Below are 27,150 nucleotides of genomic sequence, written 5' to 3'. Positions count from 1 at the left end.
GAGTCCCGTCGTATCCTATGGAAAATGGGTTTTCATCAAAAGCCTCAACATGTCCTCCGTTGTCTCTGCTCTCACTCCCATATCGTCTACTAAAGTTTCAGTTTGGACATGGGTTTTTGAGAGAAACTTTTTTATCTTGGCGGCGTTATTAACGCTATCGACGTTTCGCATAAAAGCTTCCAGGGGGCACGTTTTGCTGCTCTGGTAATCTTATTGTATTCATTGAGCCGTGTGTAATACACATCCCAATAAACTTCCGCTTTTTTACGACGTGCTCTGTTAAAAAGTCTGCGGACCTCTTTCCCAATATTTCGAATCTCCCTGGTCATCCAGGGTTTTTCTTGGGCTGATTTCCTTTTCCGAAGAGGACAACTATCTTCGAAGGATCCCACCAGTGCAGTCGTAATCCTGTTGACATTCTCGTCAATCTCTTTTATGCTTGGACAATCTAAATTATCTTGCCCAAGTCTTCTTCTGAGTAGCCTTCCGAATTTTGTCCAGTTGGTCTTCAACTTATTCCGGAAGCTTATCGGATTCGGCGCTGGCCGTGCTATTATAACAAAGGTAGCGGTGTTACCAATATTAAGAGTTATTAGGTCGTTAGTATTCAAGAACTCTACCAGGGCTTGGCCCCGCTTATCAGTGTTGGTGCTACCCCACGATATGTGGTGAGAGTTCGCATCGCACCCTATTAGTACCTCGTTTCTTATCTGTTTTGCTTTCCTCACCAACCGTTGCAGCTTCGACGTGGGTGGCGGTGTCGGAGAGTCAAAAGGCAGAAAAAGTGATGCCAGTTATGCTCCACCGTCTCACCACTGTTGCATCCGACGTTGGCAACTCTGGGGAAAATATACAATTCAAATTTCTATGACAAATAACGCAGGTCCTCGGCCGAGTACCAGTAATAGCATAGAATAATTGGTAGTTGATATGGTTTAGTCCAGAGACTTTGTTCCGGGTCGTCCATGGCTCCTGAATTAAAGCAATATGAATCTTGTCCTTGCTGATTCTCTCCATCAGAGCGTGTGTAGCAATCTCGCTCTGGTGAAGGTTTATCTGGATAACCTCAATCATTGGTCCTTCAGTAAATGGGCATCTTGGGAGTAGGTGATGATCTCGTCGTCTGCTCCCTGTTCTTTAGACTGCATTGTTTTAGTTTTATTGCCTCGTCTAGTCTTCCGACATTTTATAAAATCGGTAATGGTTCCATCGTCGGGCTGTGTTGGGTGTTTCATTAGCCATGAATGCAACTTTTTGTTTTTTACCTTACTTGTGCACTCTGAAAAAGGTTTTTCTTTACGTCAAATACAACCAACATTCTGTGACCTTCTTTCCATTTTTGTGCGAGTTTGATAATAAAATTTCTCAATTGTTTTTTTAATTTGGTGATATTATGTTTTGAGCGATCGATGACGTTAGAAAATATATGATTTTCAATCATTAAACATTTTTTTGTTGGCACTGGCTCGCTATGCCGTATTAAAAAAAGGGTGCGTTTAGATTGAGTCAATATAACTTTAAACATCAAAACTTGCAAAAACTAGCATACAAGTTTTTTTAACTTGGCATAGATAATAATCAATTTAAATAAATTATACAAACGGTGAATCGAATCCACCCTACTTTTGATCCACGCAAAATTGGATTTAATTTCTAAAAACACTTTTACAAATAACATTTTGTTTTTCCACAATTCAGCACTAAAACAAACAATCAACAACTATTTTTTATTATTTAAAATATACCTGTTAATAAAAATAATAATGCAAATCAATTTTTAAAAAATTGTTATCAACTGCTTTCAACAAAATTGGACTTGACAAAGGCACAAAAATAAAAATGTTGATTGCATTTCTGCAACATGTGCTAAATTTGAGCGCTCACAGCTGTGCGAATAGTAGGATCAAAACAAAAAGGAAAACAAAAAAATAACCATTAATGCTTATATTTAAGAAATAATAAATAAATCTAGCCGAATTCTTAATTTGAAAATTTCGCTAAAATACCGCTAGATAGGGCATATCAGCCACAGTGAGTGATACGTCATGATAAGTACAGTGTAATTTGTCGCTCACTACTTACAATGTATTAAAGCTTTATCATGACGCTCACGAAATATACAATTTGGTGAGATAACAGTGTTATATTTATTCGAACAAAATGCAATTCCGCTCTTTTGTTTTTTTTGTGTGATTTTTCAACACTTAGAAAATAGTTACCTTAAGAGATGCGTGATGGCTACGGTATGAGACTTAGAAAGCGAATGTTCTTGAAAAATTAACTGAATTTGCAGCTATCTACATCCGTAATAAGCGAACAAGCTCCTAAGAGAGATGAAGAGAAAGTGCTCTTAAGAAATCTTCCTACAGTCCTGTTGAGCGAACAAGGCTATAAGAGCTACTCTTTCTACGTCCATCTATGTGAACGAGCTCAAAGTAAGGGGTGGAGGGGAAAGGAACAAGCGAATCATTTGATCTTATACAAATGGACTATATCACACACTAACCACTATGGGACGCGCTCCGTCTTTGGTTAGAAGACTTTTCAACCATATTAGGTGTGATGGCTTCAAGGGCCGTGCGTTGTTATGTTGTATTTGAATCTTTTTAATAGCGAAAACGCATCTATGATACAATTACCGCATTAACCACGCTCGACAACCCTGTCTATTAACTGTACTTTTCCCAATGCATGTATTTGGCCAAATACTTCTTATTACTGTAGGTCGGTTGCGATTGTAAATGGGCCATATTGGTCCTTGTTTTGATATAGCTCCCATATAAACCGATCTTAAAATTTGACTTCTTGAGCCTCTAGAGAGCGCAATTCTTTTCCGATTTGGCTAAAATTTGGAACAATGACTTTGCTTTGGTATGAATCGGTTTAAAGCCTGATATAACTCCCATATAAACCGGAATGTGATGGTGTAGTCTTTGGTGTCTTTGATGATGTAGTTTATATTTCTTTCTTTCAACAAAAATTTCATATAAATCCAACCATAAGTTTAACAAGTAAAAGCGTGCTAAGTTCGGCCGGGCCGAATCTTATATACCCTCCACCATGGATCGCATTTGTCGAGTTCTTTTCCCGGCATCTCTTCTTAGGCAAAGAAGGATATAATAAAAGAGTTGCTCTGCTATTAAAACGATATCAAGATATGGTCCAGTTCGGACCACAATTAAGTTATATGTTGGAGACCTGTGTAAAATTTCAGCCAATTCGTATAAGAATTGCGCCCATTGGGGCTCACGAAGTAAAATAGAGATTACGATTTATATGGGATCTGTATCGGGCTATAGACCGATTCAGACCATAATAAACACGTTTGTTGATGGTCATGAGAGGATCCATCGTACAAAGACAAGATCCCAGATCGGTTTATATGGCAGCTATTTCAGGTTATGAACCGATTTGAACCTTATTTGGCACAGTTGTTGAAAGTAAAAATAAAATACGTCATGCAAAATTTCAGCCAAATTGGATAGGAATTGCGCCCTCTAGAAGCTCAAGAAGTCAAATCCCCAGATCTGTTTATATGACAGCTATATCAGGTTATGGACCGATTTCAACCATACTTGGCACAGTTGTTGGATATCATAACGAAATACTTCGTGCAAAAATTCATTCAAATCGGATAAGAATTGTGCCCTCTAGAGGCTCAAGAAGTCAAGACCCAAGATCGGTTTATATGGCAGCTATATCAGGTTATGGACCGATTTGAACCATACTTGGCACACTTGTTGAAAATCATAACAAAACACGTCGTGCAAAATTTCATTCTGATCGGATAAGAATTGCGCACGCTAGAGGCTCAAGAAGTCAAGACCCAAGATCGGTTTATATGGCAGCTATATCAGGTTATGAACCGATTTGAAATATACTTGGCACAGTTGTTAGATATCATAACAAAACACGTCATGCAAAATTTCATTCCAATCGGATAAGAATTGCGCACTCTAGAGGCTCAAGAAGTCAAGACCCAAGATCGGTTTATATGGCAGCTATATCAGGTTATGGACCGATTTAAACCATACTTGGCACAGTTGTTGGGTATCATAACAAAACACGTCGTGCAAAATTTCATTTCAATCGGATAAGAATTGCGCACTCTAGAGGCTCAAGAAGTCGAGACCCAAGATCGGTTTATATGGCAGCTATATCAGGTTATGGACCGATTTGAACTGTACTTGGCACAGTTGTTGGATATCATAGCAAAACACGTCATGCAAAATTTCATTCAAATCGGATAAGAATTGCGCACTCTAGAGGCTCAAGATGTCAAGACCCAAGATCGGTTTATATGGCAGCTATATCAAAACATGGACCGATATGGCCCATTTACAATACCAACCGACCTACACTAATAAGAAGTATTTGTGCAAAATTTCAAGCGGCTAGCTTTACTCCTTCGGAAGTTAGCGTGCTTTCGACAGACAGACGGACGGACGGACGGACGGACGGACGGACAGACGGACAGACGGACGGACATGGCTAGATCGACATAAAATGTCACGACGATCAAGAATATATATACTTTATGGGGTCTCAGACGAATATTTCGAGTAGTTACAAACAGAATGACGAAATTAGTATACCCCCCATCTTATGGTGGAGGGTATAAAAAGTTATTAAGGGTGATTTTTTTTAGCAATTATCTTTTTTGCAACACTGGTTTAAACAATTCACCCCCGTTTCGTGGTTTGTTTCACTGTCAAACATCTTCAGTTTAGTCTATAATTGAATCGTGAATCGTCTTACAAACGAACAACGCTTGCAAATTATTGAATTTTATTGTCAAAATGCTTGCTCTGTTAAGAAAGGTCATCTTTCATTTTACGACGAAGCTCATATTTGACCCAATGGGTACGTAAATAAGTAGAATTGTCGATTTTGGGGTTAAGATCAGCCAGATGCATTGCAAGAGCTACCAATGCATCCAGAAAAAGTCACAGTTTGGTGCGGTTTATGGGTCGGTGGCATCATTGGACCGTAATTCTTCAAAGATGATGCGAATCGTAACGTAACTGTGAATGATGAGTGCTATTGTGAGATGATATCCATTTTTTTTGCTCCAAATGCAAGAGCTTGACGTGCATGGCATGTGGTTTCAAAAACACGGTGCCACTTGCCCCACAGCATGCGTAACAATGGATTTAGGTGAGTTCGGCAAACATTTTTTTTACGTTCGCAACGGTAAATTGGCCGCCTAGCTCGTGCGATTGAACGCCTTTAGACTATTTTTTGTGGGGCTATGTTAAAGCTCACGTCTATGCAGACAAGCCCGCCTCAATTGACGCATTGGAAGACAACATTGAAGCATTTATTCGTGAGATACCGGTACTATCGATTCGAATAAAGATTTCATCAATTTTTCTGAAATGAGAAATTTTATTACCAAACTCGCACAAAAATGGAAAGAAAGTCGCAGAATGTTGGATGTATTTGAAGAGCGAAATAAGACTTGTTTAGATGACATTATTTTCCTAAATCCAGACATTGTCCAACGTAAATAAAACCTTTTTCAGAGTGTACAAGTAAGATAAAAAAACAAAAAGTTGCATTTATGGCTAATGAAACACCTCATCAAGAGTAAATGGTAGGTGCAGCATAAGTCTTAACAAAGGTGGAAAAAGAAGCGCATCACATATAGTTTCAAATTAAGCTTTATATATATATATATATATATATATATATATATATATATATATATATATATATATATATATATATATATATATATATATATATATATATATATATATATATATATATATACATCAATATAAGCCATCAATACCACTTCCAACAGATTCACAAAATCATGTGTAGTACGGCAGAAGTGCAATTTGTCAGAGAAAGAATGTCGGTCATTAAACAAAAATAATGCATTGGGAAGAGTACAGCTAATAGGCAGGGTTGTCGAGTGTGGTTAATGTGGTAATGATGCGTTTTCGCTATTAATACGATTCAAATACAACATACCGAAGTCTTCTAACCAAAGACGTCTCAATAGACTCAAGAAGTCATATCTGGACATACGTTTGTATGGGAGCTATATCAGGTTATTGACCGATTTGGACCATCTGGCACGGATGTTGGAGGTCATAACAGAAGTCGTCATGCAAAATTTCAGGGAAATCGAATAAGGATTGCGCCCTCTAGAGGTAAAATACCGCTAGATTGGGCATATCGGCCACTGGGCGTATGTGTAAAAAACGGTAGCGATGAATTTACCGTCCAAGTTTTTTTTAATAGTTACATTGCGACTATAACCTTGACTGTTTTAGACTCTTTCCGATGACGACATTTTTGTCTCGTTTTCTATTTTCTACAAAAAAATACTCGTGTAAACCTCTTGCAATGGCATATATAAAAATTAGCTTTTAGTCCAAATCGGGATCTAAGCCACTGACTCCGTACAATACAAAGTGTGGACTATCAGCGAAATATGTAGTATATTGCAAAGAATGAATAAAATAAATTAATAAAGTGTGGCGTCGTCAGGTTCAGAAATTTCCACATTAAATGTTCTCCAAACGGCGACGCTCCTCAGCATCCTATGGTATTAATGGTTACTAAATTATTAGTTGAGCTGCAAGTTTCAACCTCCCTCTAAAATAATCTAACCTATCTAGGATATTATAAGGTGCCTTAGCAGTTTCACTTTCACTTTTCCCCTCAAATCAATTTGTTATTACCACGCCAATAAAGTGTCAAATTTTCATCATATGCTTTCCTAAATAAAACGAAATAAGTATTTTACCACAAACTTTTAGTTTTGGTATTTTGGTTACGGGATAGTAACAAATTCATTTGAGGGGACAAATGGGAAGTCAATGTAATTTTTTATATTAATTAAATCATGTATATATGCATACCTAAGTATAAGTTTTTCCATGTGGGAATATATTGTTAGTAATGAACTTTTGGCCGCGAAGCATTTCATATTACAATCTAAATAAACAAAATTAAAAATTTATCCATACCTCTCTTGCAGAGTGTCGAATTTTACATGATGCACATTCTCGAGCCGCGTAATGAGGACGATCAGTAATTTTACGTGGATGGCGTAAGCCGCATGTACTACACCTGGAATTGAAGTAAACAAAAATAATGAATATATACCAAATAACTGTTCTTCTAATATCTAATCTTATTATTTTATGCAATCAGAAAATTGGTTGTTGTTGTTGTAGCCACGTTTTCATGTGGAGGTGGCGATCCTCGTCATGCTATTGATTTGAGCAAGCTCGTTCCGGTCCAAAGGACCGATCGCCACGGGAACAGGGTGACCATTGGTTATTTAAAGGCGCCAATAACTCGCCTTGTCATATCGAGCATAATAGGCAGTCAGTATTTGTGCAAGAGGCGGTACCGCTCGGCCTCTCACTGAAACTCTCCGCTCAATACCACTGATTGTCCGCAACTGCCGTTGCAGCTACTCCGTATGGAGCAATCCTGTGGTCGCGCCCGGTAGCTTGCAACTAAGCTTCTCGTGACAGCAATGAAATCCACATAGATCGGACCTCATTGTTCCAGTCCGTCACAGCTATCCCCATGCTAAGAAGTCGCAATCCGCTTTGGAAGATATCACAGCGAGATGACAATATATAATACCTCGATTTACGTTGTGATTGGTAAACTGGCAAATTAGCCACTTAACGCCTTTTTCATTTCTTCTAAGAAAACCGGCATTTGCTTTTATTAACCCATTAACGCTTGACCTTCGATTCCCTTGTCCGATTTTTATGAAATTACATATTAATCTCTGTTTGTTTCTCTTTCGAAACGAGCTCAATGATCGGAGATGCAAATGGAAAAGGAAAGCCAAAGGAACACCAACCACTATGGGACGCGTTTCGTCTTTGGTTAGAAGACTTTGGTATGTTGTATTTGAATGGTATTAATAGCGAAAACGCATCAATAAAACAATTACCACATTAACCACACTCGACAACCCTGTCTATTAGCTGTACTTTTCCCAATGCATGTAATATTTTTGTGTAATGACAGACATTTTTTCTGTGACAAATTGCACTTCTTCCGTACTACACATGATTTGGTGCATCTGTTGGAAGTTGTATTGATGGCTTCGAACGCTAAGACAACGGCAATGGCTCTCGCTGTTGCTCCGTGTGCCCAGGTTCGAATCCTGGCCGGGCTCTGCCGAATTATTCATTTTTCAAGTTGTTTGCCTGTTAGGGCGAAGATCATTAAATTTTTCAATCTCTGTTTGTTTCTCTTTCGAGACGAGCTCAATGATCGGAGATGCAAATCGAAAGGGAAAGCCAAAGATAACAACACACACTAACCACTATGGGACGCGTTACGTCTTTGGTTAGAAGACTTTTCAACCATATTAGGTGTGATGGCTTCAAGGGCCGTGCGTTGGTATGTTGTATTTGAATCGTATTAATAGCGAAAACGCATCTATGATACAATTACCACATTAAACACACTCGACAACCCTGTCTATTAGCTGTACTTTTCCCAATGCATGTATTTTTATGCAATGAAAGACATTCTTTCATTGACGAATTACACTTCTTCCGTACTACACATGATTTGGTGCATCTGTTGGAAGTTGTATTGATGGCTTCGAACGCTAAGACAACAGCAATGGCTCTCGCTGTTGCTCCGTGTGCACAGGTTCGAATCCTGACCGGGCTATGCCGAATTATTAATTTTTCAAGTTTTTTTGCCTTTTGGTTGTGTCGCAATTAATGGCCAGGCTGACAAGCCCGGCATAAGTGGGGTACTATTTGGCCATAATCGTCTGGTTCTAGGAGACTTAAATGCGCATCACATTTCATGGCATTCTCCCCTAGGTAACGACCAGCGGGGCAAAGCTTTAGCAGAGCAGATTGGAGGCTCCACGTTTTGCACGGTGAATGAGGATGCCCCCAACAGAATTAGGAGGGGGTGCAGCTGCTCGCCAGACATTTCCATTGCATCCCCAGATCTCCTGAGTGACGTATCCAGGCAAGCCGCCATCAGCCCCCAGTGCGGCCCCATTTCCCGGCGCAGGCAGTGGTACTCGCAGACGAGCGTGATGGTATTCGTTGTACGGACCATACTTACTCCAGAATCAGCGAGCCGGTAGTCAACGAACATAAGCAGATCTTGTAGCTGGAACACTTGGAGCAATCTAACCTAGGATCAGGATTAGGCAAGCTGTGGTCTACTGTTAAGTCACTCTCGAACTCCGGTAGACAGGATGACAGGACCTCAGTAACCTTTGGCGACGTAACCGTGACTGATCCGAAGAGATGCGCCAGGTTGTTCAACCGTCAATTTATTGTGCATCCCGGAAGTGACAGGGCAATAGCCATTCGTCGTATTCGTGGTTTCCGAGCCGATGGACAGCCATCACAATTTACCGTGGGCGAAGTTACGAATGTCATCCGTGGCGCCAAATCATCCAAGGCGTTGGGTGCCGACGGAATCTCTACACTGATGGTGAAGAATTTAGGGATAAGAAGTCGAAGCACCGTATAGTAAAACAGGTAGTTCTCCAAGGAGGGGTGATATCTAAACCATTTAAGCTTCCTGAAGCATATCTCTAAAAATGCTGAGAAACTTTCTCCTAACCACAGTTGCACGTCATCAGCATACGCGGCCACTTTTACACATTTTTCTTCCAGAGACAATAATATATCGTTAATGGCTATATTCCAAAGAAGAGGAGACTGTACATACCCTTGAGGTGTTCCTCTGCTGACCCATCTTTTTGGATCTGTAGATCCCAGACCTGCCGTAATGCATCTTTTAGTAAGTAAGCTATTAATAAACTTTCTCACGGTAGTGTTGATGTCTAGAAACTCCAGATCCTTTAACATTTTTCTACATTTTATGACCATTTAGCGAAGAAAAGTGTATTTTACTGACTTAGACATAAAATCGCACCTGCTGTCAAAAGTAGTAGGTTTTTCGCCATACATTTAGTTTTGAACAAGAATTTTAAAAAATTTTTGGTTTGAATTCTTTGTATATAAAATTGCCGACTTTCGAGAACCAATTTACCCCCAAAACATGACCTTATATGCCGGGAGAAATTGATTCGTCTACTTTGCGCCAGTCAAAATTTCATAAGGATGCCTCTTTCCTAGGTAAAGTTAGGTTGAAAAGAGGGTGCGGATATACATCCGCCCCATACTACTATGGGCATTCACCTAAGCCAGTAATTGGCTTGTTATGCGCTCTAAATACTAAAAACCTCAACGTCTCGTCATATTTTTCACATGCCCTAGATATGTTATCACTTGCTGCACCTATTTTGCATAAGTGAGCTCGTCGTCCTATGTGTCCCGTTGTGATACCGAAAGCTATACTGACCTTCTTCTTATTTCCCTTCTCACTACCCGGATCTCCGCATAGAATTTTCGCAGTCCAATCGACCGCTGCTCCACAGTGTTACATGCGCGTTCGTCGATCACAATCTTAACTCGGACGGCGTCGACCCGAAAAGTTTCGGTTTAACGAAGTTTAGTGACGGCAGGCCTCTGGGCTTCACTGAGAATCGTCTGTTCTTTTATTCCCCTTTACTCCGCTATTACGTATTGTGCCATCCTCAGAGAAGGCGTTAATCTCTTTATTAACTTTTTGTACTCCAAGAGTGGTCGAGACCTTACCGTCCGGTTGTTATTGCCCTGATGTCCAGTTTACTGTCCGTAAAAATGTTTACACTCGATGTCCTCGCATGAACACCACACCTTACACATTCCATGATCGCCTGGATCTACAGGATCGTTGTTGTTGTCGTAACCACATTTTCATGTGGAGGTGGCGATCTTCGTCAAGCTCCTGTAGGTGAGCAAGCTCGTTCCGATCCAAAGGATCGATCACCGCGGGAACAGGGTGGCCATTGGTTATTAAAAGGCGCCGATAACTTGCCTTGTCATATTGAGCATCATAGGCACTCAGTATTTGTGCAAGAGCCGGTGCCACCCGGCCTCTAGCTGAGACTGTTTGCTCGATACAGCTGATTGTCCGCGACTGCTGTCGCAACTACTCCGTATGGAGTATTTCATTATCCGCAACCTTTGGACGCACCCAGTAACATGCAGCTAAGCTTCTCGTGACAGCAATGAACACACAGAGATTCGGATCTGTATGTGTTCATTGTTTCAGCCTATGTGGTGCTCGCAGCTATCTCATGCCGGGATGGGTCCTTGAGAAACACCCTGAGTAGTATGCATTGGTGTGGAGATACAATTCCTTACCACAGCATACTAAACACTATCTCGCAGATAATAAGATGTTAGCAGTAGAAAAGCATGCAAGCTTTCTGCATAATATCCCATGGTCAACGCAATCAAATGCTTTTGAGTGATCTAGTAAAATAAGGCATGAAATAATTCCCTCATCTAAGCTCGATCGTATTTCCTTGGTTACATCGATCAGTGCAGTTGTACAGCTTTGCTTTGGTCGGAACCCAGACTGTCTATTTGAAACCATATTGTGTGCATTTAAATATTCATATATTTGCTGATGGACTATTCGTTCAAAAGCCTTGAATAGGTAAGGTAGGATTGAGATTGGTCGATATTCGTTTGTTGACTTAAGAATTGGAATAATTTTGGCATATTTCCAACTGTAAGGGTATTGGCTTGTTGTTAAAATTGCATTAAATATGTGCGTAATGAATGACAGTGTGTAATTTAAAATACTTTTAACAAACTTTGGTTGTATGGTATCTAGTCCCACTGCTTCCAACTTTACAGACAAGCAGCCATTTGCTACATCACTGGGGAGGACACATTCGAATCATAACTGCGGAAATGTATTAGATAGAGGTCGCTGGATTTTCTATGTTAGTGATAATCTGTAATGAATTTTGCGTATTTTAACTTTAGGACATCCTTGTAAAGGATTCATTAATTTTGTCGGGATAATCAATTATTATTGATGGAGTTTTGTCACCGATACCTATGACGAGGATCGCCGAAACGTTCGGGCAGCTCTGGAAGTTAGGTTAGCATTTCCGCCCATGACGCCGAAAGTTTGGGTTCAAATTACGGCGGAAACATAAAAAAAAATTTTTCAGCGGTGGTTATCACCTCCTAATGCTAGCGATATTTACGCGATATTGTACCATTTGGTATGGCAAGCACGTAAAAACTTCTCCACAAAGAGCTGTCGCACTGCGGCACGCCATTCGGAAGCGGATATAAAAAGGAGGCCCCTTATCATTGAGTTTAAACTTTATTCGGACAGCACTCATTGATATGTGAGAAGTTTGCCCCTGTTTCTTAATGGAATTTTTGTTGCCAAATTTGCATTTGCATGGTTTTGTTCAGTTTTCCAGAACCGCCTCCATAGTCGGTTCGTGTCGGTGAGATGTAACCGGTGCATGCAGTGAGTACATTTCCGATCTTGCTCTGACCTTATGTCAATATGAGAGTATAGTTGCGAGATGCTGTTCGAACATAGACAGCAGTGGGTCACAAAAGTCGTCGTCGTCGCCTTCTGCATCCTCGTCGTCGAACTATATGACCCCCCGACCTCACTCGTGCGGCAATTTACGCAACAGCAGCATCCCAGCCCGAATATTGACTGACCATTGCCGGGAAGTATATCATTGATGCAATTGAATTGCAACGGTCCGAGGCAAGATCGACGAGATAGTGGATTTTATGAGTCGGAAGAACATATTGGCTGCTGCGATCCAGTAGAAAAAGCTGACTAACACCTGTACCTTGCACAGTTTTCACGGATACAATGTGCTACGTAAGGATCGCTTAAGGCATGGAGGTGGGGGATTGGGGGGATTCGTATAGTATCGTATTCAGTGCAGTATAGACCCATCTCGCCTGCGTCTGGCGCTAGTTGCCCTTATACCGAGTGTATGGGGATAGCAGTCAGGTTCGGTACTATCGAGATAGAGCTATACAACGTGTACATACCACAGGTTGGTAGCTGTATCCAAATTAATGGCCAAGCTTACAAACCCGACAGATGTTACGAATGTCATCCGTGGCGCCAAATCTACCAAGGCGTTGGGCCCCGACGGAATCTCTTCACTGTTGCTGAAGAATCTGGATTTACCTGGAGTCGAGTACCTTATAACTGTCCTCAACCTGTCTTTGAACACTGTTATAGCTCCCGATGTCTGGAAAATAGACAGAGTGATCCCGGCGGACAGGGAGTTCCCCAAGGCGGGGTGATGTCTCCGGCATTGTTAAACCTATACCGATTCTCCATTCCACATTAATTCCACTGTCTTACTGTCCAACCAGACCCACTCGAATCAAACCCCAACTTAGAAGCAGAGTTCCTGGATCTGGACACTCAACAGAATCAAGCACACGAAAGATAGAACACAACAAACTGCTACAACAACAACAACAGCATGTAATAGGGTAACGACTTTTTGATTTTTTTTCTTAAAAATTATTTCCTGTTGCACGAATAAATGAAATTTTGCCTATTAATGATTAAAATTACGTTTATTCCATTTAAATATTAAAAAAGGTCGGGCACAAACCATTTAGAAAATATGTTTTTGAGAAAAAGCTAATATTTTTTCTTTTTTTATGATATTGGATCTATTTATATCGGGGACAAGTTCGAGATCCAATTAGATCTAATTTGATACAATTAAATCCGAATTTAAATAAATGATGTCAGGTATATCTAAGCCAAATATAATTATATCCAAAGCCAGATATAGTTATATATAGCATATCTCTGTTATATTTTGGCTGGCAATGGATGGCTATGCCATCCTCGTCCGAAGACATTGTCCAACCCCATGAAAGCCGATCGTGGTACGTTAATTTGTCTTCCGGCCTAGCGATAGTCCGCGTGGCATTCTTGGCAATCGCGATGCATGTACCACTAATTCGTTTACTATGTTTTAACTTAAAATTATATGGTACTATGATAAGAAAGTTTTTGTGGGATTCAGATGTCGGTGAATCCAATTATTGTCCCACCCTAGAAGCTGCTCCTGTAGCGAACTCCTTTGGACCGCTTTATGGCATTTAGAAAGCCGCCAAGGGCCCCACTTGGGGTATTCGACCGGCTGGTATAAAGCGAGCACTGCTTGCGCCGGGAAATTGGGTCGCACTTGGGGTATACGACCGGCTGGAATAAAGCGAGCGGCTGCTGCGTTAATAATGTCTCGGAATTTCCTCTCGGCCACACGCACATCAGAGGGGGGTGGCAGTTCACTGAAGCGGAGATTGGTATACTCTCTGAAGCCAGTCCAACCGGCCTTCTTATGATTGATAAACGTCCCGCGCTCAGAGGTTATGAAGTCGGGTGGTCGGTCGATGGTGAGAATTATAGGGAGGTGGTCTGACCCCAAAGAGATTACGGCTTGCCAGGATACGTCACTCAGGAGATCAGGGGATGCAATGGTGATGTCTGGCGAGCTGCTGCACCTGCTCGTAATCCTAGTGGGGGCATCCTCATTCACCGTGCAAAACGTGGAGCTTTCAATCTGCTCTGCCAAAGCTATTCCACGCTAGTTGTTAAAGTCCACGATCTCATCGATCTTGCCACGAAGTCCGTTGCAGTTTAACTGCAAGAACGATACACTTCCCGTCACTGGCCTGGCAATATTTGGGCTGGGATGTTGTCGTTGCGTAAATTGCCGTACGGGAGAAAATTGACGACGAGGACGCAGAAGGCGACGACGACGACGCTTGTGACCCACTGCTGGCTATGTTCGCACAGCACCTTGCGACATAGCCAGTATGTCTATACTCCCGTAGTGAAGTGAGGTCACAGTAAGATCGGAAATGTACCCACACCATGCACCGGTTACACCTCACCGACGCCGACCGATGATGAAGGCGGTTCTGGCAAACTGAACAGAGTCAGGGTCCGGGGTTCTTTTCAATCGCGGCACGGACCAGAAGCGTGCGAAGAAGGCACTCCGGGATGTGCCTCTCCAATGACGAAAAAAGACGAACATATACACTGAGGCGGCAGCCCTTGCCGATGAGGATTCCATCGGGTCAATATGGTGGTACAACCGGCTGCCATGGGATAATTTATATATAATCGATACGGCAGATCCATTTGGATCTAATTAGATCCAACTATATCCTAGCCCAGATATATTTGGATCTGACCACATAATTTTTTTTTTACTTCGGTTATATTTTATTTTAAATAATATATTCACATTAGTAATCCTCAGGATTCACTAATAGAAGGTTAGGTCACATGCAAAAACACAAAGTGGATAGGCCCCATAAACATCATTAAGGATGTCAAATCTGACGATTGAAAATGTCATCATATAGGAGAAAACGTAAACAAAGAATGAATGTAAAAAGAGAACAAGTTGACATCCTCAATGCCAAGTACTGCCAAATATTAAAAAAAAAGTATATCGGCTGATCGCTTGGCTTAACCTTATTCAGTGAATCCTGAGTAATCCTAAAGTATTAGGCATTTTACTAACAAAGTTTCCAATTCTAAAAACTAAGCCAGCAAAGAAATCAAACTCTATTTAAGTAGAACAAACATAACAACAAAAAGTGCACGATATGAAGAATTATTTTCAACACATCACTTTTAAATATGACGAGAAAACTTGCAGAACGATGAAAGACTATAGCAATGAAATGCGGAGACTATTACAACATTCGAAAGGCTGAAATTTCTTTTGACATGTCGGATTACGGAATCATACCAGAACACACAAGCGGAATGACAACTAAGGTAATTCAACTCTTCACATAAACAAGATCAAAGGAAAATTAGGTGCAATAGAGAAATAATTCCACAAGAAAATCTTGAATCTGGAGATGTCACCGGCGAATATTTAATGACGAATGGTTCGAAAACAGAACGGACATGCAATTCCCTTAGGAATACATGTGGATACTGTCACTTAGCAAGAAGTTTGCAATACCGGTTGGCAACAAGAACTTCTATCCATTATACATTCTAACCGACTTCGAAGAATGCATACAAATGTCAGAAGAGAACGACAAAGAGATATATAGAACAAAAGTAGGAAATAGGGTTACCAACTTTAAAAGCCACTTGAAAAACAGTCCAAAAGAGAAATTCATTTTGACTATACACAGAAAGGCTTCAATATCTCTTATGAAACAACGATATTATAATAACACAAGCAGACGGGGAACTAAGACAGTGGCTATGTATAAAAAGGACTGCAAGGAGAAAATAAAAGAACTACTGAATGATAAATATACTTGTAGGAAACTTAGATTAGATCCAACTACAAAATTACAAAAATCAATTAACAACTTAATCACAGAACTTCATAAAGCTAATAACTGTACGGCCTGCCCAAAATACATAGACCTAACATGCCCCTCAAACCCATAGTATCATCCACAAATGTATCATGCTATAAATTATCTAAAAAATATTATATCAACAGATGCGACATTTGAAACTCCATAGAATTGAAACAAAGACTCAAGGACACAATGAACGAACAAAATAAAATTCTGGTTTACCTTGACGTTATTTCCCTCTTTATAAATATATATATAAATTTGATCATCAAAATAATAATGAATAAATGGGACATTATCAAAACACACACAAATATATCAAAAACAAAATTCTTACAAATACTCAATTACTGCCTTAAAGATAACAATTATTTTAATTACGACAATGAAATGTACCAACAGATATTTGGATTGGCAATGGGAAACCCTCTTTCCCCTACAATAGCTGATATAGTTTTAGACGATCTTCTTGGCAATGCTATACAAGATTTAAATAACAACAATACCTCAATAAAATTCCTATGCAAATATGTTGTTGACACGATTTTGATTATTAAGAAGGATGACTTAGATAAGATACATCACATTTTTAACAAATACAACCAGAAAATACAATTTACATTTCAAATAGAAAAGGACTACCATATATTGTAGCATATCTGGATACAAAAATAAATAAAAATAACACCTCAATACAATTTGATTGGTACCAGAAGAAGATGTCATCATCTGGTAGAATCATGAATAACCATAGCACACAACCAAAATCACAGATAATCAACACCGCTAAAAGTTTTATCACCAGAGTACTCCGCATCAGTGGCGAACAATTCCATTAAGACAATTTCAAAACAATAACCAAAATATTAAAAACCAATAGTATTCCACACAGATTTATTAATAAATTTTTCGACGGAATAAAACGCAAACTAAACAGAACTTATGGCAACCCTAGAACGAATGAAGAAACCAAACGATATTGTAGCTTCAAATACATCCCTGGATTAACAGATAACAAACGCTTAAGAACTTTAATGAACAAAACAAACAACATAAAATATGCATACAGAGCGAATCAAACAAACAACAAAATATTCTCCAACGTCAAAACTCCAATCGACAAACAAACAAAACAAACAAAGCAATGTTGTTTTTACGAAATAGAATGTAAGGGAACTGACGAACAAAGCTGTGACTTAGTTTATGTAGGAACAACAAAACGAACGCTGCAAACAAGAATGGGAGAACACAGCGCTGACATTGAGAAAGGAACACAGAAAACAGCTTTGGCGCAACATATTTTGAAAAGTGGACATAAGGCTGACTTAAAAAATGTAAAAAATTAATGAATGCGTTTTCGACGAAAAAATTCATTCATGTGGGCCAAGAAAATCTGAATACAATGCGAGATATTTTTTCAATTTGATTAATGTGATTTTGAGTGTAACCATTTGGTAATATGTGATATATGGGAGTTTTATTTTCTAAATGTAATATGGTTACAGAAAGCAAAATATAAAAAATATTTTTAATCACATTTGCCTATTTGCCTTGTTTTTCGACCAACTTTTTTTTCAAAGACACTTTTTGCTAAAAATTCATAATGGGATTCAAAAGGAACAGCAGATGTTGCCCAAAAAGTTGCACTCACTGTTTCAAATTTATTGACATCGTATGAAAAATGCTACTTTTATGGACTCAATGCTCTATTTCGGGATATCAGTGCCTATGGCAGCTTTATCCAAATATGGTGCGACCTGGACCACATTCGACAAAGGAGTGTAGAGGTCTACTAACACTCACTGTTTCAATTTTCATCGAAATCGGATTAAAAATGCTCTTTTTATGGGCTCAATACTCTATTTCGAGAGATCGCCCAACTATATGGCAGATATATCTAAATATAGTCTGATCTGGTACACATTCAGCAAAAGTTGTAGGGGTCTACAAAAACTCATTGTTCCAAATTGCATCCATAAAAAAACGGATAAAAATGCTCATTTTATGGGCTCAATACTTTACACATAAACGATATGTTGGGTGTGAGTGCAAAATAAATTTAATTAGCGCAAAAAATGCAATTTTATATAATAACACCAAAAACAGAACAAAAAAAGTATTCATCATTGATGTGCTACCATCAAAGTCAAATTCAAATATTATTTGGGAATCCCCCTTTTCTGTTTTATTTAGTAAAGGAGGCTTTGCCCTTGACAGCAAATATTTAATTTCATTGAAAATATAGTTTTTGTCAAAATGGGTCGTAAGCAAAACGAGGTTTCTGATGAGGTAAAAGTTTTGATAATAAAACACCACAGGAATGGTTTAACTCAAAAAACTATCAGTGAAATATTAAATAGACCACGATCTACTATACAATCCATCATCAGAAAGTGGACAGAAACGAAAACTGTTGACAATAAACCAAGATCTGGTCGACCAAAAGCACTTTCAGTTGGAGATGTGCGTTGGCTAGTGCGGCAAGTTCAGAAAACTCCGAAGACAAATGCGACCATTCTTCGTAAAAACACTATGGAATATTTAGGGAAGGAAGTTACTACACAAACAATTCGAAATACACTCAAAAGGCATAGTTACAGAGGAAGAACTGCACGTAAGAAGCCCTTTATAAATAAAATAAACCGAGTGAAAAGGCTAAACTTCGCAAAAATGTATGTAAAACAGCCCGAATCATTTTGGAAAACAGTCATTTTTGCAGACGAGAGCAAGTTTAATCTTTTTGGGTGCGATGGAAAGGTCATAGTGTACAGAAAACCAAATACAGAGCTTGAAGAACGAAACACAGTTGCTACTGTAAAACATGGTGGAGGTGGTTTAATGGTTTGGGGGTGTATGGCGGCTTCAGGAGCGGGAAATCTTGAAATTATTAATGGAGTAATGGATCATAAGTATTACATTGACATTTTAAAGAGGAATTTAAAAGATAGTGCTGTAAAACTTGGGCTTGGTAATAACTTTCAATATTATCAAGATAATGACCCCAAACATTCTGCTTTAAATACCAAGATGTGGATGCTGTATAACTGCCCCAAAGTCATTAAAACTCCTCCTCAAAGTCCCGACTTGAACCCAATTGAACATCTTTGGGAACATCTCGAACGCAAATTGAGAACGCGCAATTTTTCGAGCAAGAGTCAAATGCAACAGGTGATAATGGAGGAATGGACTAATATAGACCAAAATATAACCGCTAAATTAGTCCAATCGATGTCAAACCGTTTAAAAGAAGTTATAAGACGCGGTGGTCGAATAACAAAGTATTAATTTTTTTAAATTATGTTATTTATTTTTTTGTTTTTTTGCAATGATGAATACTTTTTTTGTTTAATTTTTTGTGTTCAGCTGTAAAATGGCCCTTTTTGTTCCAATAAATACTATTTTTTTCTTTAAAAACAATGAAATTGTGTACATATATATCACACAAGCACTACTGCATCATTAGTTTAATATGTTTTTATTCCAATTGTCTTTTGTAGACTTATTAAAAAAAAAACATTGAATGATGAATACTTTTTTTGACCGCTGTATATAAATTTGATCATCAAAATAATAATGAATAAATGGGACATTATCAAAACACACACAAATATATCAAAAACAAAATTCTTACAAATACTCAATTACTGCCTTAAAGATAACAATTATTTTAATTACGACAATGAAATGTACCAACAGATATTTGGATTGGCAATGGGAAACCCTCTTTCCCCTACAATAGCTGATATAGTTTTAGACGATCTTCTTGGCAATGCTATACAAGATTTAAATAACAACAATACCTCAATAAAATTCCTATGCAAATATGTTGTTGACACGATTTTGATTATTAAGAAGGATGACTTAGATAAGATACATCACATTTTTAACAAATACAACCAGAAAATACAATTTACATTTCAAATAGAAAAGGACTACCATATATTGTAGCATATCTGGATACAAAAATAAATAAAAATAACACCTCAATACAATTTGATTGGTACCAGAAGAAGATGTCATCATCTGGTAGAATCATGAATAACCATAGCACACAACCAAAATCACAGATAATCAACACCGCTAAAAGTTTTATCACCAGAGTACTCCGCATCAGTGGCGAACAATTCCATTAAGACAATTTCAAAACAATAACCAAAATATTAAAAACCAATAGTATTCCACACAGATTTATTAATAAATTTTTCGACGGAATAAAACGCAAACTAAACAGAACTTATGGCAACCCTAGAACGAATGAAGAAACCAAACGATATTGTAGCTTCAAATACATCCCTGGATTAACAGATAACAAACGCTTAAGAACTTTAATGAACAAAACAAACAACATAAAATATGCATACAGAGCGAATCAAACAAACAACAAAATATTCTCCAACGTCAAAACTCCAATCGACAAACAAACAAAACAAACAAAGCAATGTTGTTTTTACGAAATAGAATGTAAGGGAACTGACGAACAATGCTGTGACTTAGTATATGTAGGAACAACAAAACGAACGCTGCAAACAAGAATGGGAGAACACAGCGCTGACATTGAGAAAGGAACACAGAAAACAGCTTTGGCGCAACATATTTTGAAAAGTGGACATAAGGCTGACTTAAAAAATGTAAAAAATTAATGAATGCGTTTTCGACGAAAAAATTCATTCATGTGGGCCAAGAAAATCTGAATACAATGCGAGATATTTTTTCAATTTGATTAATGTGATTTTGAGTGTAACCATTTGGTAATATGTGATATATGGGAGTTTTATTTTCTAAATGTAATATGGTTACAGAAAGCAAAATATAAAAAATATTTTTAATCACATTTGCCTATTTGCCTTGTTTTTCGACCAACTTTTTTTTCAAAGACACTTTTTGCTAAAAATTCATAATGGGATTCAAAAGGAACAGCAGATGTTGCCCAAAAAGTTGCACTCACTGTTTCAAATTTATTGACATCGTATGAAAAATGCTACTTTTATGGACTCAATGCTCTATTTCGGGATATCAGTGCCTATGGCAGCTTTATCCAAATATGGTGCGACCTGGACCACATTCGACAAAGGAGTGTAGAGGTCTACTAACACTCACTGTTTCAATTTTCATCGAAATCGGATTAAAAATGCTCTTTTTATGGGCTCAATACTCTATTTCGAGAGATCGCCCAACTATATGGCAGATATATCTAAATATAGTCTGATCTGGTACACATTCAGCAAAAGTTGTAGGGGTCTACAAAAACTCATTGTTCCAAATTGCATCCATAAAAAAACGGATAAAAATGCTCATTTTATGGGCTCAATACTTTACACATAAACGATATGTTGGGTGTGAGTGCAAAATAAATTTAATTAGCGCAAAAAATGCAATTTTATATAATAACACCAAAAACAGAACAAAAAAGTATTCATCATTGATGTGCTACCATCAAAGTCAAATTCAAATATTATTTGGGAATCCCCCTTTTCTGTTTTATTTAGTAAAGGAGGCTTTGCCCTTGACAGCAAATATTTAATTTCATTGAAAATATAGTTTTTGTCAAAATGGGTCGTAAGCAAAACGAGGTTTCTGATGAGGTAAAAGTTTTGATAATAAAACACCACAGGAATGGTTTAACTCAAAAAACTATCAGTGAAATATTAAATAGACCACGATCTACTATACAATCCATCATCAGAAAGTGGACAGAAACGAAAACTGTTGACAATAAACCAAGATCTGGTCGACCAAAAGCACTTTCAGTTGGAGATGTGCGTTGGCTAGTGCGGCAAGTTCAGAAAACTCCGAAGACAAATGCGACCATTCTTCGTAAAAACACTATGGAATATTTAGGGAAGGAAGTTACTACACAAACAATTCGAAATACACTCAAAAGGCATAGTTACAGAGGAAGAACTGCACGTAAGAAGCCCTTTATAAATAAAATAAACCGAGTGAAAAGGCTAAACTTCGCAAAAATGTATGTAAAACAGCCCGAATCATTTTGGAAAACAGTCATTTTTGCAGACGAGAGCAAGTTTAATCTTTTTGGGTGCGATGGAAAGGTCATAGTGTACAGAAAACCAAATACAGAGCTTGAAGAACGAAACACAGTTGCTACTGTAAAACATGGTGGAGGTGGTTTAATGGTTTGGGGGTGTATGGCGGCTTCAGGAGCGGGAAATCTTGAAATTATTAATGGAGTAATGGATCATAAGTATTACATTGACATTTTAAAGAGGAATTTAAAAGATAGTGCTGTAAAACTTGGGCTTGGTAATAACTTTCAATATTATCAAGATAATGACCCCAAACATTCTGCTTTAAATACCAAGATGTGGATGCTGTATAACTGCCCCAAAGTCATTAAAACTCCTCCTCAAAGTCCCGACTTGAACCCAATTGAACATCTTTGGGAACATCTCGAACGCAAATTGAGAACGCGCAATTTTTCGAGCAAGAGTCAAATGCAACAGGTGATAATGGAGGAATGGACTAATATAGACCAAAATATAACCGCTAAATTAGTCCAATCGATGTCAAACCGTTTAAAAGAAGTTATAAGACGCGGTGGTCGAATAACAAAGTATTAATTTTTTTAAATTATGTTATTTATTTTTTTGTTTTTTTGCAATGATGAATACTTTTTTTGTTTAATTTTTTGTGTTCAGCTGTAAAATGGCCCTTTTTGTTCCAATAAATACTATTTTTTTCTTTAAAAACAATGAAATTGTGTACATATATATCACACAAGCACTACTGCATCATTAGTTTAATATGTTTTTATTCCAATTGTCTTTTGTAGACTTATTAAAAAAAAAACATTGAATGATGAATACTTTTTTTGACCGCTGTATATAAATTTGATCATCAAAATAATAATGAATAAATGGGACATTATCAAAACACACACAAATATATCAAAAACAAAATTCTTACAAATACTCAATTACTGCCTTAAAGATAACAATTATTTTAATTACGACAATGAAATGTACCAACAGATATTTGGATTGGCAATGGGAAACCCTCTTTCCCCTACAATAGCTGATATAGTTTTAGACGATCTTCTTGGCAATGCTATACAAGATTTAAATAACAACAATACCTCAATAAAATTCCTATGCAAATATGTTGTTGACACGATTTTGATTATTAAGAAGGATGACTTAGATAAGATACATCACATTTTTAACAAATACAACCAGAAAATACAATTTACATTTCAAATAGAAAAGGACTACCATATATTGTAGCATATCTGGATACAAAAATAAATAAAAATAACACCTCAATACAATTTGATTGGTACCAGAAGAAGATGTCATCATCTGGTAGAATCATGAATAACCATAGCACACAACCAAAATCACAGATAATCAACACCGCTAAAAGTTTTATCACCAGAGTACTCCGCATCAGTGGCGAACAATTCCATTAAGACAATTTCAAAACAATAACCAAAATATTAAAAACCAATAGTATTCCACACAGATTTATTAATAAATTTTTCGACGGAATAAAACGCAAACTAAACAGAACTTATGGCAACCCTAGAACGAATGAAGAAACCAAACGATATTGTAGCTTCAAATACATCCCTGGATTAACAGATAACAAACGCTTAAGAACTTTAATGAACAAAACAAACAACATAAAATATGCATACAGAGCGAATCAAACAAACAACAAAATATTCTCCAACGTCAAAACTCCAATCGACAAACAAACAAAACAAACAAAGCAATGTTGTTTTTACGAAATAGAATGTAAGGGAACTGACGAACAAAGCTGTGACTTAGTATATGTAGGAACAACAAAACGAACGCTGCAAACAAGAATGGGAGAACACAGCGCTGACATTGAGAAAGGAACACAGAAAACAGCTTTGGCGCAACATATTTTGAAAAGTGGACATAAGGCTGACTTAAAAAATGTAAAAAATTAATGAATGCGTTTTCGACGAAAAAATTCATTCATGTGGGCCAAGAAAATCTGAATACAATGCGAGATATTTTTTCAATTTGATTAATGTGATTTTGAGTGTAACCATTTGGTAATATGTGATATATGGGAGTTTTATTTTCTAAATGTAATATGGTTACAGAAAGCAAAATATAAAAAATATTTTTAATCACATTTGCCTATTTGCCTTGTTTTTCGACCAACTTTTTTTTCAAAGACACTTTTTGCTAAAAATTCATAATGGGATTCAAAAGGAACAGCAGATGTTGCCCAAAAAGTTGCACTCACTGTTTCAAATTTATTGACATCGTATGAAAAATGCTACTTTTATGGACTCAATGCTCTATTTCGGGATATCAGTGCCTATGGCAGCTTTATCCAAATATGGTGCGACCTGGACCACATTCGACAAAGGAGTGTAGAGGTCTACTAACACTCACTGTTTCAATTTTCATCGAAATCGGATTAAAAATGCTCTTTTTATGGGCTCAATACTCTATTTCGAGAGATCGCCCAACTATATGGCAGATATATCTAAATATAGTCTGATCTGGTACACATTCAGCAAAAGTTGTAGGGGTCTACAAAAACTCATTGTTCCAAATTGCATCCATAAAAAAACGGATAAAAATGCTCATTTTATGGGCTCAATACTTTACACATAAACGATATGTTGGGTGTGAGTGCAAACTCAAAGAGTAAGAGTGAACTCACACATAAACACTTTGCAAGAGAAAGCAAAAAAAAAAAAAAAAGGAGTATTGACGAGAGCAAAAGACGATGCCATTTTTCTAAAAATATACCAATTGTTACCTTTAGCCATGCTCATTATAAAAAAGTGGTTGGCTGAGTTGGTAGCGCATCTGACTAGCAAACGAGAGCATTCATGTTAAAACCCCACTGGCGGCAAAAAGTAAAAACAACAACATTTAGATGTAAAATAAACAAAAAAATAACAGCAATTTTGTTTTAATTTAAGATCCAATTAGATATTACTATATAAAATTATATTTCTATTTATATATGAGATGAATTAGAGATCAATTTGTATCTAAATGTACCAAATTATATCAGATCCAATTAGACCTAATTTGATACAATTAGATCCAATGATATATAACCACTTTTCGGATCTAACCATATCAATTTTTTTACTGAGGTATACAAAAAATTATATTTTTGCTATTTTCCCCGTAAACTGCACTTCAGCCGTTTTTATAAGTAATCCCACAAGCTAGTCATGATCAGGAAAATGTGTATATAAAAAAATTGTGACGAAAAAGTTCCTGAGTTTATATGAAAACAAGTAAAAGCGTGCTAAGTTCGGACGGGCCGAATCTTATATACCCTCCACCATGGATCGCATATGTCGAGTTCTTTTCCCGGCATCTCTTCTTAGGCAAAAAAAGGATATAAGAAAAGATTTGGTTTGCTATTAGAGCGATATCAAGATATGGTCCCGCTTGGACCACAATTATATGTTGGAGACCTGTGTAAAATGTCAGCCAATTCGAATAAGAATTGCGCACTTTGTGGGCTCAAGAAGTAAAATAGAGAAATCGATTTATATGGGAGCTATATCAGGCTATGAACCGATTCAGACCATAATAAACACGTATGTTAATGGTCATGAGAGAATCCGTCGTACAAATTTTCAGGCAAATCGGATAATAATTGCGACCTCTATAGGCTCAAGAAGTCAAGATCCCAGATCGGTTTATATGGCAGCTATATCAGGTTATGAACCGATTTGAACCATATTTGGCACAGTTGTTGGATATCATAACAAAATACTACGTGCCAAAATTCATTCAAATTGGATAAGAATTGCGCCCTCTAGAAGCTCAAGAAGTCAAGACCCAAGATCGGTTTATATGACAGCTATATAAGGTTATGGACCGATTTGAACCATACTTGGCACAGTTGTTGCATATCATAACAAAACACGTCGTGCAAGATTTCATTCCAATCGGATAAGAATTGCGCACTCTAGAGGCTCAAGAAGTCAAGACCCAAGATCGGTTTATATGGCAGCTATATCAGGTTATGGACCGATTTGAACCATACTTATCACAGTTGTTGGATGTCATAACAAAACACGTCGTGCAAAATTTCATCCAAATCGGATAAGAATTGCGCACTCTAGAGGCTCAAGAAGTCAAGACCCATGATCGGTTTATATGGCAGCTATATCAAAACATGGACCGATATGGCCGATTTACAATACCAACCGACCTACACTAATAAGAAGTATTTGTGCAAAATTTCAAGCGGCTAGCTTTACTCCTTCGGAAGTTAGCGTGCTTTCGACAGACAGACGGACGGACGGGCGGACGGACGGACATGGCTAGATCGACATAAAATGTCACGACGATCAAGAATATATATACTTTATGGGGTCTCAGACGAATATTTCGAGTAGTTACAATCAGAATGACGAAATTAGTATACCCCCCATCTTATGGTGGAGGGTATAAAAAAGGCAAGAAAATATTCATCCAAGCTTGGACAGCTAATGTATGATAGGGGTATGATTAGTGTAATTTGTTCTTGGGGTTGTTCTTAGGGCCCATTTAAATCTAATAACTAGTTTAGTAACTCTTTAATATAAGTACCGCTCTTCAACTTGGAGGAAGGCTTGCAACTAGCTTTTAAGCAAACCGAAGAAATATTTAGCCAAAATTTCTTTGTATTGGTATTGAATAAATAAATTAAAATTCTTGTACATTCCTTTCAAAGCTTCCGAGACTTATTTAATGGGTTGAATACGGCGACCTTGAGTATCACACCGAAACAACCAGTGCTGTGAGCGTCCGATCAAAGTTATGGAAGACTTATACAACTCCTGCCGCAAAAAGGACAACCTCAACCTCAACAACTACTATTCATCCTCTCCAACGACAACGTATATTTAACTTCCTTGTGTGTTTGATGATCCTATGCCATGTTACATACGTGTGTCTCTAAAACTTGT

General features: G+C 37.7%; 1 protein-coding gene across 1 annotated transcript in view; it reads right to left on the bottom strand.

The window, feature by feature from the left end:
* Positions 1 to 27,150, bottom strand: part of LOC106085584 (myb-like protein I) — a 52,864-nt gene that overhangs the window by 17,143 nt on the left and 8,571 nt on the right. The window contains exon 5 of the mRNA XM_013249896.2: positions 6,987 to 7,089. Coding sequence (XP_013105350.2) covers positions 6,987 to 7,089 — 103 coding nt within the window. The remainder of the gene's footprint in view (positions 1 to 6,986; positions 7,090 to 27,150) is intronic.

The sequence above is a fragment of the Stomoxys calcitrans genome, chromosome 2 (genome assembly GCF_963082655.1).
Source record: "Stomoxys calcitrans chromosome 2, idStoCalc2.1, whole genome shotgun sequence".
In the NCBI taxonomy this organism is placed as follows: domain Eukaryota; kingdom Metazoa; phylum Arthropoda; class Insecta; order Diptera; family Muscidae; genus Stomoxys; species Stomoxys calcitrans.
Note: the sequence above shows the minus strand (reverse complement) of the source record. Positions and strands in the feature narration are given on the sequence as shown.